Consider the following 18,401-nt stretch of genomic DNA (forward strand, 5'->3'; position numbering starts at 1 on the left):
TCATTTTCAGAGACAAAAACCAACCATAAGAGTTTTGATTCAATATCTAAAAATTGCGTGGGAAGCCTTGGGTGTATTATTCCCATCACTAGGTGTAATCCACAAAGAGTTGTAAGGAGCACGCTCGCGCACCGGGCACCGCTATGAGCCGGGAACGGGATTTTCCCGGGAATATATCTATCACTAGTGTAATCGATTCGAGACACAGGGAGTCGATTTAAACTTTCGAAATATGTTACCTCGCCGTACAGATAACTTAAGTCGCACATATTCCTATGAACCGGTAACGGGATTTTCCCGGGAATATTCTCGTCACTAGTATAATCCACAGAGAGTTGTAGGGAGCACGCGTGCCGTTTAATAATGAAATTAGCGCACCGGCACCGCTATATATTGTACTCGTTTATTGGCGCTTGTTAGCTAATGGCCCGGGGCTCCGCAGAAGACCAGTACCCGTACCATGAGTCACTGACAGCGTCAAAACTGACATATACGCTATCGAGAATTTACTTTCTATACATCTCGCTCGCACTTATATGGGAGTACGAGCGAGATGCATAGAAAGTAAGTTACGTTCTCGATAGTGTTTATGTCAGTACCGAAATGGTGGTAGCCACATAGCGCTGTGGTATTTATTACCAAAGCATATGCTGAGTGGTGTCCCTTTGCAGCCACTATAGCAATGCCAATATATTTATATATATATTATAGTAGTATATATATTTATATTATAGTTACGTTTATTTGGTTTTAGAGAAATAACAGTAGGTACATTGTGCAACGAGGGGCGTAAGTGAAATTTTGCAAACGAGGTCTTTAGATGTACGACAGCTGCAGGCTTCGGAGCGTAAACAATTGGCACGTTGGCTAAACACCCAAGCAAACTGGTGGGAATAGATTAATGTAATATTATTACCAAGAAAGTAGACGGTACTAACTACCTACTTCTTCGTTGGTGTAAAAAGTTCAAAACTAAAAAAAATTAAGAGCTTGGCTCCTATGACTGGAGTAGGTGCCAATTTGGCAAAGTTTTTTAAATCTCTGCTGGGCATTATATTAACTTTTTTTATCGACTTTAGCACTTTTCTTACTTATCCCGCTGGACGGCTTATAAAATTCTTTTCAGAGAAAGATTGTAATACAAAAAAAACTTTTATTAGGTAAGTACCAATTTTAGGATTTTGATACACATCTAATTATGTTCTAAACTAAAATAAGTATTTCCTAAAAAAACATTTTTTATACAAGCCTTTATCCTATACTTTTCTTTCAACTGGTAACCAATATTCATTAAGAAAATCCATACAGAGTAATACAGACCTAAACACAATTAGGTTGCGTTGTGTCATTACAGACTTCCTATGGCCAGCTCCTGTCTCCATCATCAGATCAGCTCTATTGTACCATAATATTGCATTGACACCCGATTTACATATGTATGCAAATCGCCAGCTTCATCGGAAACCGGGAAGTGGGTCAAATTTCAAAAATCAAAAATAAAAGCTTAAAAAGTACATAATTAAACTACTATATGATAAAAATTACTTACGGTTATGTTAAGGCGTATACGTTTTTTTAGTAGCTCTTTTTGGCCCTAGCGATAAGATTTGAAAATATTTTAATCCTCCCACAGAAATCTGCTCAATACCACTTGAACCCATCCGAAAATCATCCCTTAACGCCATTCGTACACTCATTACCCCTCAATACAACCGATTATCGGCGCTAAACCAATTTATTTCCCGCCTTTTCCCATATCAGTGCTTATATATTCCCAAAATCACAAATAATTCGCCGCAATGAAACCAGTTTTACGTTTTGATCATGAGATACGTGAAAAGTTTACCAAATAACACTCTAGATGTCGCTGTGCCGATCAGAGCGATTTCTACATCGCGCTAATGACATTTTTACAGCGTATTTATATAAGGGTTGAAGAATTAACAATAATAAGTCACAATAACGTTTTCACTGGCAGACTGATTTGTCAGAGAAGAATGGTGCGAAATTCAAATTGCCAATATTAATCTACTAGCTCTATAGTTTTACACGGATATCCATTATGCTTTTTCAAAAAGTAACCTCGTGGGTATCTAGTTCACATTTATCGGCTGTGCGAAGTTGGTGGTGGGCGAAATACAAGCGAAACCATCGCATGACGTGGTGAAAATATGAACATTCGTGGGACCACATCTACACTATTTGGCAGCTATCAACTGTCAAGTAAGCAATATGTCCCACACCCACTAGGGCGGCGCCACAGTCATGCACGGAACGAATCCTGGCTTGTTCCATGCGATGAGTTGGCAAAGCGATGACAAGAACTTCATATCTATCAATAACGAAAGGTCATATCTACAGTAAATTCAGACCACGCTTAAGCTTTTTCGAACTATCGTTTCAGGTGACCGGAATAATACAATCTTATCTTTGCGTGTGGAAAAAAATTGGAACTAATAAAATACCTATGAAGTTCTGTCACACAGTTGATGGTGACGCCGCGGTCAACTGTCTTTGTAAGTTTGTACATATTTTAATTCGGATTTTTTTCGTAGATACGAGAAAATTTGTTGGTTTAGCGTTTTTGTGCTTAATGTAGTTATAAATAGGGTTGCAATTGGTATGAATTTAATTCGATCATAAGACTTTTCGTTTTTGTGTAGTATAAGTTATTAATTTCTTACGTTAGCTATTAACGTGGACAGGTTATTATTTGCCGATGATTTTTGCTTTGTTGGCTTTTTATATGGCTCTGACAATGTTATTAGGAGTGGCTTTCAGTAATTGAAGTTTTCCTTTGGGGATAAACTGTGGAGTGAACGTCGAGTTATCCAAACTTGATTACAATTAACAGGCGATAAATATAACTTATGGAAAACTCGTGATCTTTTTGAGTTTTTGAGAGATTTATACACTTTTTACCATTGTTTCCTGCTTTTATTCTTATACTAATGTGAGTTTGTTTCTAAATATGGTGGTTAACGCTATGTGCGCTATCAAGCAAGCGTCTTTAGGCTACTGCAATCGCTTATTATTGAGCGGGATGTTTATTAGAATATTTTATATACTACCCGTGAGTGTAATAAAGAGAAATACATTTTTCCTAAAAAATAAGAAGGTTCTAAACTTAAACAAATGTTTGCAATAAAAACAAACTGTTTCGAACCCTTTTTATTATATCCGAATTTAAAATCTCCACTCCGTCTGTACCGAGAAAACCTCCATAAACTCCTTAATACAAAGATCAAGGCGTATTTCGAGCCTAAACCACTCGGAATAGCTCTTAAAGAAATAAAGATAACTGGAGAAAAACGCCCCTTCGCAGTACTTTGCTGAGTTTAGAAAGTCACCAACTTATATGTGCTGCGTGTCTATATCTAACTCTACGGCGTTAAGGTGTATTTTTGCTTGATGGAACAGCAAAGTTAAGTTGGTGAACCTGTAGGTCTTTTATTCGGTCGGCGATGTTTTCCTTTTAACCCTTGGCAAAGGCGTTTTTAACTGGCATCGAGGACTGTTGATTTTGGCAGATTAAATACTTTTGGCGACTGTTGTTTCCGAAGTGCCTATTAAGAATGGAAATATTGAAATTTAAATTAATGTTTCCTTTGAAATTCAGAAGGATTCGAATGTCAGAAGCAAGATTTTGTAAGGGTTATAATCAAGGACCCATGATTATTAATTTATTTGTACACATTTTATGCATTTAACCCTAAAATATAAGATTACAGGAGTTGTATTTAATAACCAGATAGACAACACATGACACTGAATTCGAAGTAATTTATAAGTGTATATTTAGATATACAAGCCTGCAAGACCATTGCAAAAGTAGGTACTTTTTAACTTTGGTTTTCTGAATTATTTAGTTATTTATATATTAATCAGTCAACCAAATACACATCTTTTTCTTCTTCCTCGCGTTGTCCCGTCACGATGTTTTCCTTCACCGAAAAGCGACTGCTAAATCTAACTTCCGTCAAACTCATGTACGAGCCGGGGTTTCAACTTTCAACCCGCGACCTCTCAAGTCGCAGGCTCTTACCGCTAGGCCAACAGCGGTTCCACCACAGACATATATAAATATGGAAATTTGTCACAAGTTCCTTAACTATAGACAATTAGATATGGATTTATTTTGAATGATTTTAATGTATCAAAAAGAAAATCTCGCTCTGAATTCAAAATGTCCGCGGTGGGTCTTATCAAAGGAAGTGTCAGAATACGTTTATCGTTAGAAAAGCGACAGATACGGCGTGACAAACAGCAGACGCGACTGTTTGTCGCGTTATATAGTGATAACATACATTCCCACTACTGTGGAGGCATTTAATACTTATAAGTTGGGCTTCTTTGGTCTTTTGGTTTCTTGGTAGATTTATTTTAAATATATATATTTATAGTTAAGTTTATTGATAGTTTATTTTTAGTCCTTATGTATTTTTCCAAATATAATGTAGATAGACGTAAAAGTGTTGTACGTAGTCTTAGTTGTGGAGCACTATAGAGCGTGTTAAATAAATACCGGGTGTATCCTGTAACACGAACATATAATTAAACCAATTGTACTCCTAAAACGATATTACTTTAGATTGACAACTTTAAAAAATGATGAAATCTGTAGATTTTAACTTTTTCATACAAATGAATATTATTTTCAATGTACGCTGACATCAGTGTGTTTGACGTTCACGGATAATAACTTATTGGATTCCGGCGTAAATAGACCTAAATACAGATACAGATTGCCTAAGCCATATGTAAACTGGTCACTCTCTGCAAAAAAATGCCTATATTATGTGTATCACTATTTATAACAAGTTACTTGATCGTTTTAAAGATACGGATCTCAAACTGTTCAAGTCAAACACAAAAATGTGGCTTATAGAAATATTGTGTTAATGATTATTTAAGTTACTCATAAATATTTTTATTCTTTACATAAATATGTAAATATATATGTTGCTAATGTATGTACACCTGAAAAGGTAGTCTCAGTGTAACGGAATGTATAATTGTACATTCGAGCTGCAATGTAACCTGATTCTTATATATATATACAATAAAAAACTTTGAACTTTGAAGAGCATTCCACGGGCTGTCCGGTACGGACATTTTATTTCTTGTGTTACGACTTGTTTTTCGGCGTTTAAAGCAGGCGATTATTTTTCGGCACATATTTTTGAGCATTAGCTAGCAAAAGGAAACTCTTGTACCTGCAAATCTTCGGAAAATTTACGCTTGTACGAGACAACAGTGGACTATTTCATGGAATGCTCCAATTTAAGTGCCCTGGGCAATGCCGGATTTAAAGGTCTGGAGGCCTCGGGCAATAAAGTAGTGGAGGCCCCCTGGCCCCATATTATTTTCCAAATAAAATGGTAAATTTTCCGAAGTCTCTATTGTGGGGGCCCCCCTTTTGTGGAGGCCCAGGGGCTGTAGCCCCGGTTGCCCTCCCCTAAATCCGGCCCTGGACCTGGGTCTACGAGGATACCAAAAGATTCGTTATATCAAAAGATAACATGGTAACGGATCTTTATAAAAACCAGACTGTCGTTTACCGTAGCCTTTTGTTCAATAGTAACAAATGCTCTGTCATCAACGCGAGCCCCCATTTCTGTAAACAATAACTGACATGATTTGTCGCTACTTTTGTCGACAATTTGCCACCGACCACGGCTTTTATATGGATTTATGAGCATATAAAGTGACGTCACGTGTTTTATAGGCGCCGTTTTCGCGGGCTTCTTTCTGAAATAGAAGTTACTTTTTAAGTTAAATTTTAAATATGCTTTAACTCTGAATATTTGAAAAAAATAGTAAATATTTGCTCTTGCTATCACCACTGTTTACCAAATTATGGAATAGTGGGAGAATAATAAAAAAAAAATAGGTATCATTTATTCTCCGGCAGCAAAGGCCCACACAGACCAACATTCATAAAATTTCATATTCTTAAAACTAAACGCCATTTTGGTGAAAGAACGACGTGAGTCAGTTGAGTCTGCTCTTGTGTTGTGTTGTATGAGAAAAGCGTGACGCACTAACTAGTATAAATAAAAAGTTAAATTAAAACATAGTCTCCCGAAAAAGAATTCAGCCGAATGAAAGTTAAATAGAACGGAATAAATAAATGTAAATAGGCCTCTATAAAACGGGCTCAATTCTTGCTGTAAATGTATTTTGATGTGTTCCCTACAGCCACCATTTTTTGCGAATAGAAATACAAAATCTAATAAAGTACAAGATTAGTACTTTCCGGTTTAACAATTCCGAAAATATCTCTTAAATTAAAAGCTTATAAATGTGCAACAAAAATTCCTATATTTTCAAAAATTTCCGGTACGCATACTAAAGCAAAAATTCAGAACGCGTACCACAGTAATGTTGGTATTCTTAGTCTGAATTTAAAACTTCAAACCCAAATGGAGACATTCCTTCTTTAAAAATTCTACAGGAAGTTTTCTGTACTGCCAGCTACTACATGCTCGTACCTTCAAACTATTTTGCACTTTGTACTTAAAATTTCTAAGTCCATTTTCCACTGAAAATTCCTAAACTGGAATTTTCGTTCTATAAGCTAGTTTATTTTATATTCAACTATATTTTCAAACTGTTAAGGTGTACATTGAAATGCGGGAGTTGCTTCGATTATTTTTAAATTTGGGTTCTTAAACGTGTCTGGTTTGCGCGAAGGTATTGGATGATGGGTCTTTTATAGTACGAACTTTACTATTTCGAATAGAAACGCATAAGTTAGTAAGTTATCCGTCTACATACTTTTGCTGTGGAAGAGCCTTTTTATTAATATATTTATACTTAGTCTTTATGAATGAGTTCTTTGGTCAAAGGAATTTTTAATATGTGCTATATTTTAGCATTTGTGTCTAGAATTTTAATAGCAGTTATTAAACACATTTGTGATAATTACACCCGTGTTAATGATGCAAGCGTCAAATAATAACCAAACACAAGTACACGTTTCAAAATACATTTACGACTAGCAATAAACCTGCGTGCGGCATCATTGCATTACGAACGTACCCTTCACAGCTATCATAACTTTTATCAAGTTTCAACTTTATTACATAATCATTAAGGTTGATTATACAAACTTTGAATTAAGATACGATATTGTTAAAATCGGGCAGATTACGCGTATGTAAATGCACGTAGAATTTCTAAACGTTCCTTTATGGCCATTATAGACCTTTTAATGGTGTCGGCTGCATATTTAAGCAAATTTTGTTATGATCTAGTTCATGATATATGTATTGAACGCAGCATGACATTAGGCGGGTCCACACAGAGCGAGCATACGTGCGAGGCAATTTCCTCGCGCACAAAACGGCCAATGTAGATGCCTCGGCCGAGGCGGCGCGCTCGGGAGGTAAACGCGCGGGCCGCCTCGGTGGCCTCCTCTGTGTTCTCCATTTTGTATGGGAAATATTCTCCGTCGAGAATATTCCTCTTAGTAAATTGAGAACGTTCTCAAGAACGGCACGGTATGTTAATTGGGTATTGATAGAATGCAAGAGTGAAAAATATCATTAGGAAAAACTACCGTGTAATTTAATTTTGTGTAAAAGGGTAAAAACGGAACCCTATTACTAAGACTCCACTGTCCGTCTGTCTGTCACCAGGCTGTATCTCATGAACCGTGATAGACACTTGAAATTTTCACAGATGATGTATTTCTGTTGCCGCTATAACAACAAAATACTAAAAACAGAATAAAATATAAGTATATTGAAAGGGGCTCCCATACAACAAACGTGATTTTTTGCCGTTTTTTGCGTAATTTATTTATTTATTTTATGTAATGGTAAGGAGCCCTTCGTCCGCGAACCCGCCTCGCGCTTGGCCGGTTTTATTATTTCTTATAGACTTGGTAATATTAGTAGTACATTTTCCAACTACATCATTTTAACAACAAAAAAAAAATGATTCCAGCATTTCTACCAGCCAACTGCTGAAACCATTTATTTTATTCCGCATCGTTACTGCCAGTTTGACCCACTTTAACTCTGACGTTTGAATTAACACGATTACTGGGAACTCTTAAGAAGACCGCTTCTCCATACAAAAGCGGTCCCCATTTTCCTCCCTGGATATTTACATTATAGAAAACTTATTTTTATGCAATTCAATGTAAATTAACCATAGCTATGCCCTTTCGCTTGCCTTTTTTCGATTTTTGCCACCGACGTGGTATTAAAATAAAATCGGCCAAGTGCGAGTCGAACTCGCACTGTAGGAAGGTTTCTGTCCATTATCTATAAAAACGGTCACCCATCCAAGTACTGACCCCGCCCGACGTTGCTTAACTTCGGTGATTGGATGAGAACCTCCAGTTTGGAAGGAAATATTTATTTTATTCTGTTTTTAGTATTTGTTGTTATAGCGGCAACAGAAATATATAATCTGTAGAAATTTCAACTGGCTAACTATCACAGTTCATGAGATACAGCCTGGTGACAGACGGACGGACGGACGGACAGCGGAGTCTCAGTAATAGGGTCCCGTTTGACCCTTTGGTTACGGAACCCTAAAAAATGAGGGCTACGTTTGTATGGAAAGCTGGTTACGGGGCGGCGTCTTCAGTTTACGCGTTACGCCGTTTATGTTTTCTGCCTTTATTCGAGGAAAATGGTAATGATTGTAATGAATTATAAGGGCCTTTGTTTTTGTTTATTTGTTGGATAAATTAATAATAAAATGCTCAATGAGCTTTATTATGCCAAAGAAAATAACTTACACAAAGTATGTGCAGTTATATATATTGTGTATTTTAGAGCAGATACGTCGATGGGGGTGGGTGCAAAGAGGGAAATATATAGTTTTTCTACTTTTAAATATCTTCCGTTCTCCATGATTTTTATTATGTTATTGACACAATGAAAACTAGTTTTATAGGTATTCCTTTTTTTCAAAATTTTAAACATTTTTTTTAACAGCGTAACCTATAAACCTAGAATATATTATGCTGAAGTGATCGACATTAAAATCAAAGTGATTTATTAAGATTCAGTTAGTGAAAAACGTTTTTTCCCGAAATTGAATTTCATAGAAAAACTACAGTTCGCTAGGATCGAAAAGCTATTCTTCCCTCTTAATGCCAAAAATCATGCCTTCAGCACATTTGAAATTCGCATACTTACCAAAATATATATTTGCTATCAACTGTTCAACTGTAGATAAAGGTAATTAATAGAATCAGGCGTTACTTTGCGGAAATCCATGCTAATTAAAGCAAGCAATTTAATATTACTTTGCTTTTTTGCGCTTTGTTAGATAAAGGTACCTACTTATAAGTATATAATATGAAATAAAGGGGAACACTATAATGCATTATTGTAGTGTGTGGGATAGAGAAAAATGGAAAAGACAGACAAGGAGAGCTGACCCCAGATGCTGAGAAAAAACCTTAGAAGAAGAAGAAAACTATACTTAATGCATTATTAGCTAAAATTTAAGTGAGAAGAGAAGGTAAAAAGTTCGTGGCGTAGCTATTTTGTTCGACACACAAAACAAATAGCCACTGACCATTAAGTTACTCGAAGCTCTAATTACTCCTTTAGTGTTCGAATTTTAAACTTCCAACGACAATTGTCGCTTGAAATCTTTATTACCTTTTAACATACATAGAAAATTCAACTTTATTTGTCACCACAAAGCGTCCTTTTTCCATTTTTGCAGCATGACAAATACGAGGTTGAGTTACTGGTCACGTTAGTTTCTTTGTTCGATTCCATTCGTTCCTTCATTCGTTCTTTGTTCCATTCGTTCTCGGGACCGTAATTTCATCAGTTGTTTGCGGAAAGCGTGTGTCTATTGTTTTTGCTTATTCGGTTAGGGTTATACCTTTTGCTTTCTGTAGTTTCGTAGGTTGTGAAACTTGTGAAGAATTTCTAACTAGTTTTGTTGTCGAGTTATTGGGTAAAAGGGAATATGTCAAAAAAGTTCCCTATGCTTAAACTTCTACGACTGATCCAGGAAGGTGTAATTACGTAAAATTTTAGTTTTTATATTGAATTCTTACACGTTTTAATCAAGGGAAAATGCTATAAAAAATCACATGGTAAAAAAAAACTTTAAAATGCTTAAGTTGGCACGATCGAAAAATAAAAATAAATAAATATTTGAAGAAAATCTTACACAGATCAAACTGGCCCCAAACTAAGCAAAGCTTGTACTATGAGTACTATAGGCAACGAAAACATCAAAACATGTCTTTTAATTTATTTTTTCTCTCCATAATAGACATCGTATGAGTAGGCAGAGTAGGTACTAAAAATACATGACTTAAATCGTAAAATTAAACATAAAATTACCAATGATCTATTGACATGTTTTGCTTCAGACAGAAGTTAAAGTATTTTTAAACACAAAGTGAAACAGGTAAATAAGAAATAACAGATACAAAAAAATGTCCTGAGGAAAGAAACAAAAATAACATACAGTAGTATTGCAAACCACTTAATATTGAAATAAGAGCCAGTTATCAGTTGATCAGTAAAAATATCAAATATCAAATATCAAACATTTATTCAGCAAATAGGCCACAGGGGCACTTTTACATGTCCATTTTTACAAACAATAAATTTAAAAAAAAAAACAATTACAAATATCGAATCTATGAAATAATAAATACTTTATTAGAGATGTATACTGTCTCTAAATGTCAAATTACACAAAAAAAAACTATGATAAAAAAATAAACCATAAAATACTAAAATTCTTTAGTATTTTATGGTAAATAGTAAAAGTAAACAAAACAATTCATCAAGCACGAACTAAACGCAAACACCAATCGCTAAGAGTTATTTTTCTTTTTAACACAACTGTATCAAGTAGATTAAGTAAAGGCACACAGAAAGTGGGCAAACTAATTTACTGGCAACTCTGTTTGATTTATTTAAGGGCTTTTCCCTGATTGCCTTTGATACAAACAAACCGCGGGATGATTGCAACTTGAGAAAAATAAGTTAGTTTTAATCATTCGTGAAGACTTAGAAATAAGATAAAGATAGTTTATTTTCCGAGTTGGCGTATTATAAATTTTATAATGCGCGTATGAACGTCATATAAAGCTATTTCAAGGTAAGTTTTGAACTTTGAATAAGGCATTTTAAATTTCAAAAGAAAAGTATGTCTTGCCTCTCAGAGGGCATACCGCGAACCACGTTCAGCGTGTTGCCTCTTTGTCGCACTTGTAAATTAGCACGTAAGTGTGACAAGGAGACAGCACGTCGAACGTGGTTCGCGGTAGCCCTTCAGTTCTCAAGTGCAGTCATTATGGTGGTTTGTCACCACTTTTACCATCATGAATATGCAATTAATCCGCGACAGTTTTATAAGAAAAACCGCAAAAATATACAAATGAATGAATGATTGCTATTTGAAAATGAATGATTGTTAATATTTTGAATAGTATAAAAAAATATATATCGTTTTTTTTAAGAATACAGTTTTCTAATAAACATTATTAAAATTAATTTACTCATTCAAAATAACTTATATTGTAGTGCACTGTGCGGTTAAAGAGGAATTTACTCCCGCGGACGCTCCGACTGCGGAATGATCTCCATGTCAATGAAAACATTGGACTTACTGTAGTATCGGATTCTTCGAAAAAAAGAGGGTTTTTAAAGTTTCCGGCGTTCACAGGTTACGGTGACCGCCTACCATCAGCCGGGCCCTATGCATGTTTGCCACCTGCGTGGTATAAAAAAACAAAAAGCTCCAATTTGTTCGGCCTATCGAGATATTCGCTTCATTTGCCCCGATACATCCTCTTCCCGCCAAAAAACGTTCGCATTCAGAAGTTTCAGAACGAACATTTGTTCGTGTGCGCAGCGTAAAATTGCACGCGAGTAAAAAGCGCGATTGTCTATGATCTGGCTTTGTGTTACGGATGGATGGGATTTTAGAGGTTTTTTTTAGTCAACGCTGGTATACAGGCTGATTTCTGGGTCGTGATCCAGAACCACTTTTTCTCACTCTGTAAATGATCCACATTATGATATGGTAGTATTTGATTAAAAGATAATTAAGTAGTTAAAATTTTTCAAGTATAATTATTCCTATACTAAGTAATCATACTATGAGTTTTGGCATATGGAAAGTGACAAGACCTCACATTGAGTAAGGTGACCAAATTGTGCGCAAAAATGTTTTTTTGTAATTGTCATCTGAAAAATAATCATCATTATTGGTGATAATAAATACTTAGCAACATTATTAGGCTTATCTTTGAATTATGTTGTCTTGCTCTCTTGCTCCACGACCCCGAAATCATCCTGTATGAGTAGGAAACTTAATTTATCGAAAAGATTTCAAGCAAAACAAATACAGTTCCGATAAAGACGATTAATAAAACGTAATAAGGCAGTTGACGTCTATTGCGTTCTATACTTTGTTCTATATTATGATTCTGTTTTAGATATTTTTTTTAATGGTACTGCTATATAGGAAACTTAATTAAAAAGATACATTTCAAACAAACAGGGCTATAACCGCGAAAATCGAAGTTGGTCAATTGCGGGCATTTTTCTCTGTCACTCTAATTACGTTTTAGTGAGAGTAAAGGAGAAAGATCCTCGCAATTTGCGAATTTCGGTTTTCGCGGTAAGCCCCCATAGAAAAAAGTTCGATTATGATGTAATAAAGCCGTTGACGTCAGAGAACCTACCACGAACACCGTAGTTCGCAAATTGTGGGCATCTTTCTCTGTCACTCTAATTACACCTTTGTTGGAGTAAAAGAGAAAGATACCCGCAATTTACGAACTTCCATTTTCGTGCTTATAGCTGTTGCGCTCTATGTCTGGCTTTCTATAGTGTGACGTAGTTTACATCGTTACCTGGATATATGTAGTATGGATTTTCTCAAATTATTTTTAGGCCTCAGACCCTAATCTGTTAAACGAAAGCCATTGTTTCTTTTATGCGAGCGGTCAGCTACGTGGCTAAGCAACAATGTCCTATAAAAAGCAACTGTATCATAAAAGTGTTAAGGTTCAAATCTATGTAATAATATGAGCGCTCGTCTACTGAGGTGGTCGATCGTCCTACATTACCAAAACATGTTACATGTATAGATTTGAACCTTAAAACCACTACGATATAGCCGCTTTTTAAAAGCCAGCCGATAAACAATGGCTTTTGGAAATTCATACTCGTACTATACCAAGATCTTTGTTTTATTTAGAGTTGTTTCTGGTTATCTTTTTATATAATGGCGTCCTTTTAGAAAGGCAGTTAGATGATAACCGTGGCAAAATGGACTCTTGAAACCTAAGATAAAATACCTAAATTATCTTAAGATAGCAATTACGCGGCTGCGAGAAAGAAGATAGCATAATTTGAATGTTTTCGCAGACCAATGCTTTTTATGCAATCCCATCATAGGGGCGTTTACTAAACAGGCTGCATGCAAATCGCTTACGCTCCGTAGCGATCGAAATGCAACTGTCACTGTCGCACTAATATGGAGGTGATAGAGAGACAAATCGTTTCGTTGTTGTAACAACAGAAATTGTCACCTTGGTTAGGCCAGCAATTGGACGCTCCACAACGCAAGAAATGGAGGTCGGGGCCGGTTGGCACAGAGCGGCAGGCTGGGCCCACAGGCATGCAGCCGCCAGACCGGGCTGTCCGGAGTTGGGGCTTGGATGCCAGCTGCGAAATCTGTGCTGCTGCCAAGGATCGGAAACCGGTTATTTCCAAACCGATATCATATACTTGGCGCTAAAACTTTTTAATTTAATTTCGGTTTCGTTTGAAAAACCCTTATTTTATAACCGGTTTTTATGAGAACAGTTCTTGTCAAATTAACCGGTTTAGAACAATAGGAACCGGCCGGCCGTTGTGTCGCTCGTCGAATAAACTGTTTTAGGTTACAATAAAGTTCTTAAAACGTTCGCGTTCTTATAAAAGTGCGGAAGAAAACCGAAATAAACCAGTATTTAACGGTATTTTAAAAACAGGTTTCGAACTGCTGCCGAGGTTGCTTAACAGGATCGTATAAATTCCTCTTAAAAGATTCTAGAACCTACCTTAACAGTTTAACGTCCCACAACGCCAGGACTTCAGGGGGTCGGTTGGCACACAGAGCAAGCCTGGGGCCGCAGGCGTGCAGCCGGGCTGGACCGGGTTTTAAGGAGTTGGGGGCCTGGATGATGACAGCCGCGAATTCCTTGCTGCTGCCGAGGTTGTGTTGGACCTGGGAACAAAGTTTATAATTAAAATATAAGGAGTACTTTGTAAGTTTTTGTAATACTTTCCTGCTCGTTTTGAGTTTACCAATAATAAAAGACGTTTGGTATAAGAGATGGTTTTGATATCTAGTTAGACAAGATATCAATACCATCTCCAATGCCGCCTGACAATATGAAGTCTAGTCTAGACATAATAACCGGCCAAGAGCATGTCGGGCCACGCTCAGTGTAGGGTTCCGTAGTTACTCTTCCGTCACAATAAGCTAAACTGGAGCTTTAAGTGTAGTAAATGGTACCTTTCACCCGAGTTAAACAAATAGGCAAATTTGCATAATCAGTACCTAATCAAAGTAAGTCTTTTTACTATGAAGGGAAAACTTTTTGCGATAACTCAAAAACAGCTAAACTGATCATGTCCGCTATAGTTTTCATTTAATGTCTTTCTTAAGCTCTACTTCCACGATTTTTTTCATATTTTTTGGACCTATGGTTCAAAAGTTAGAGGGGGGGGGGACACATTTTTTTTTTCTTTCGGAGCGATTATCTCCGAATATATTCACTTTATCAAAAAATGTTTCTTGAAAACCCCTATTAGTTTTGAAAGACCTTTCCAACGATACCCCACACTTTAGGGTTGAAGCGAAAAAAAAAATTCACCCCCACTTTACGTGTAGGGGAGGTACCCTAAAAAAAAAAATTTTTTTAGATTTCATTGTACGACTTTGTCGGCTTTATTGATTTATATATCCATGCCAAATTTCAGCTTTCTAGCACTAACGACCACGGAGCAAAGCCTCGGACAGACAGACAGACAGACAGACAAACAGACAGACAGACGGACATGGCGAAACTATAAGGGTTCCGTTTTATGCCATTTGGCTACGGAACCCTAAAAATAACGGTTATATTCTTAGAAATTACAACGAAATATAGAACTGGTGTTACTCAAAGATGTGCAGCAATAAAGAAAGTAAAGAGCTGGGATAGTCTTTGCCTCTTGACTTGGCGGTATTCATTGATACCTATCGTCTTACTTCATCTCCGGGCTATAACCACGAAAATCAATGTTCGTCAATTGCGGGCATCACTGTCACTCTAATCATAATCACATCTTAGTGACAGTAAAAGAGAAGATCCCCGCAATTTGCGAATTTCGGTTATCGCGCTAGGCCACCCTGGTTTGAGAACCTCTTCGATCTTTGGGTTTGTTAGCGTGATTTTTAACACATCGTGTTAATTTCAGTATCTCATCTTGACTGTCCAATGTATATGACCATATCCAATATATTAAAAGCCAGGATTGGAACTGCATCCAACGGAATGTCAAGCATGTTGGATACCTAGTCAGCACATTTTTAATTGTTCAGTGTGTTCGACGTACCTTCACTCTCCACTGTATGAGGATCTCCCTTGTATCAAACGCAAGCACAGGAACTACATCTTCGCACAGGATGGCCAGGGTGTTGGACTCCTTGTCCAGCGTGAAGCCAGCCTCGAAGCCGAGGTACTGCTGCAGGGACAGGGAGGCCTTGGTCTGCCCGTTCTTCTGGCGCTCCTTCAGGTCCTTATAGAGCTGGAGGTGCACGCAATCTGGAAAGAACGAGGTTTTGTTAAGTTCATTCTTTAATACTAGCTTTTCTTTTGTTTTATACACGTCGGTGGCAAACAAGCATACGGCCCGCCTGATGGTAAGCAGTCTCCGTAGCCTATGTACGCCTGCAACTCCAGAGGAGTTACATGCGCGTTGCCGACCTTAGCATACCCCCCCCGTTGAGCTCTGGCAACCTTACTCACCGGCAGGAACACAACGCTATGAGTAGGGTCTAGTGTTATTTGGCTGCGGTTTTCTGTAAGGTGGAGGTACTTCCCCAGTTGGGCTCAGCTCTAGATCTGGAATGACATCCACTGTGCTGTGCCCTACCTCACAAAGCAAGATGACATTCACAATTCCCAAACCTCTCTTTTGGGCGTAGTTTAAGGACGTACCCGGGTCCAAAAAAGTATTATATAGCTTTTACAATTGTTTATTGTTGTAGTGCATCTTATGACAATTATTATTCATACTATCCATTATTATATTCACACCCCAGAGGCCTAGAATAACCCAAATGGTCGGGCACTGTCTGGTTTTAAGAGGAATTTCCTTCCGCGGACGCTCCGGCTGTGGAATGAGCTCCCTGCTGAAGTTTTCTCGAGGTACAGTCGCCATCAGATATATCGGAGTGGCTAAGGTGCTCACAAATATCTGAACACTTACTCTAACGCCTTAACAATAGAGGCGTGTTCAGATACTTTTGAGCACCTTGGCCGCTTCGATGTATCTGATGGCGACTGTACTTCAGTATGTCGATCTTCAAAAGGAGTATGCAGGTTTTTAAAGGATCGGCAATGTCCATAGGTGCTTACCATCAGGTGGACTGTATATAGGGACCGTGCGCGTCGGAGGGTCTGCCATCTTGTGGCCTGAATCGGAACCGTAAACATGTACATTTACACGTCACGTGTTTTGTTGTGCATGGTAGGTTCTGCCATCTCGTGGGCTACATTGGAACAATAAACATCACATTTACGCCTCGCGCCAAAAATCTGACGGCTCCTGTGCTGCCTCCTATAGTTCATGCACGCTCCCTATATACTTGTTGGCCACCGACATGGTACAAAAATACAATTCAAGGTTCGAGCTTTTATCTTGTTAAGTAATTCAGAACATTTATTGTTAATATAAAACAAATATGGAAAACAGCAGTAAAACTCACTCATCTTATCCTCAATACATTATTTCCCAACGAAATTGTCAAAAGGAAATCTTATCAAAGAAAATGTCCCGAACTAATGAGACCTTTTACCTGTCCCTTTGTTCCGATTCCCTTTGCAACTAATGAGCTAGTCTATAATACTTAATAGAAGACAATTTCCGGAACGGCCATCGTAAAAATTGTAAGGAAAATGGGAAACATTAAAATGATACATCAACGTCGAAAGCCCCGAAACTAAAAATAAATTTTTTGCCGTTGAGTTTGGCTATAACGACTGAATTTTTAAACTTGGATGTTGTAACAATAATTAGTGCTCAAATGTAATTTTTCACTATTTAAAATTCATCGAGTTCAATAAGTAAGTACTATACTATAGGCAGGACCCTGAGCCTTGGGAGGCTAGATTACTTTGCTACTCGTGTGGACAAAATGCAACTTTCTCTATAGTTTTTTTGAAGTATAATAGTATATTATACAATCGTGATATAACAGAGAGCTTTTCAGTCGAGTACCGTGTTTAGGCAACGAAGCATGCTGAGTTGCCTAAGTAAGATACAAGATTGAAAAGGTTGATTATATGACTAAATATAGTACACAATACTTTTTCTACGAGTTATCTAAAAGAATACTTTTTTACTATAAAACCTAAATAATTAATGAAAATTGGTAAGTATCTCAGTAGACAAAAATGTAGACATAAACGCGCGACTCTCCTCCCGCCCCGCGTCCCGCGCCCGATTAGTCTTTTTCTATGGGAGCGCGGCGGCACGTGATTGGTCAATTATTTTACAGGTGACTACAGCGTATCGAAATGAATCTTATAGTTGAGTGGGACCCATACATGAAAAGTATGCAATTATAGTTTGGTATACGAAATCTTAATTCAACCATTACAGTTGACGAGTAGAAAAAGGGAGCCTTTACAAGCTGGTGTGGATTTTCAATGAAAACTTCCTTTATTCCTTTTTGTCTTTTTTGAACTGGCAACGATTCGGATACATATTAAAGAGTAAATCGTCTCCAAAACTTTAAATTGCAATAAACCTCAAGCGAAATTCAGCTTAAAATACAAAGCATTAAATTCAAATTTCGAATCTCGTTACTGCACAAAGCATTATTTAGCACTAACTTCACGAGGTACGCCAAAAAGCAAACGAGACATTTTGAACTCTTTCACCAAGGCATATAGTTCAAAATCGCCTATGCACTACAAACAGAACGTGACAGATTTCCACTACATCAATATCAAGTGTTCCATTTTCAAAATTAATTCGGGAACCGTTTTCTAATTGGCGGGACGTGACTCGCCTGTTCGAACCTAATCGGTGATGTTTGAATTTCGAATCCAATTTGTGTTTAGAACCCTTCTCTGGATAGCTCTTGCTAGCTCATATCTGTTTACAATTTTGCCGTTTAAAACAGGA

The 18,401-nt window shown here is 37.2% G+C and overlaps 1 protein-coding gene across 2 annotated transcripts in view; it reads right to left on the bottom strand.

The window, feature by feature from the left end:
• The window catches only part of LOC133526203 (uncharacterized), a 327,454-nt gene that overhangs the window by 50,468 nt on the left and 258,585 nt on the right, over positions 1–18,401 (bottom strand). For both annotated transcript variants that reach the window (XM_061862715.1, XM_061862716.1), the window contains 2 exons: positions 15,603–15,811; positions 14,060–14,226 (listed from right to left, as the gene is read on the bottom strand). In XM_061862715.1, the coding sequence (XP_061718699.1) occupies positions 14,060–14,226; positions 15,603–15,811 (376 nt within the window). The remainder of the gene's footprint in view (positions 1–14,059; positions 14,227–15,602; positions 15,812–18,401) is intronic.

Source organism: Cydia pomonella, chromosome 16 (assembly GCF_033807575.1).
Source record: "Cydia pomonella isolate Wapato2018A chromosome 16, ilCydPomo1, whole genome shotgun sequence".
Lineage (NCBI taxonomy): Eukaryota > Metazoa > Arthropoda > Insecta > Lepidoptera > Tortricidae > Cydia > Cydia pomonella.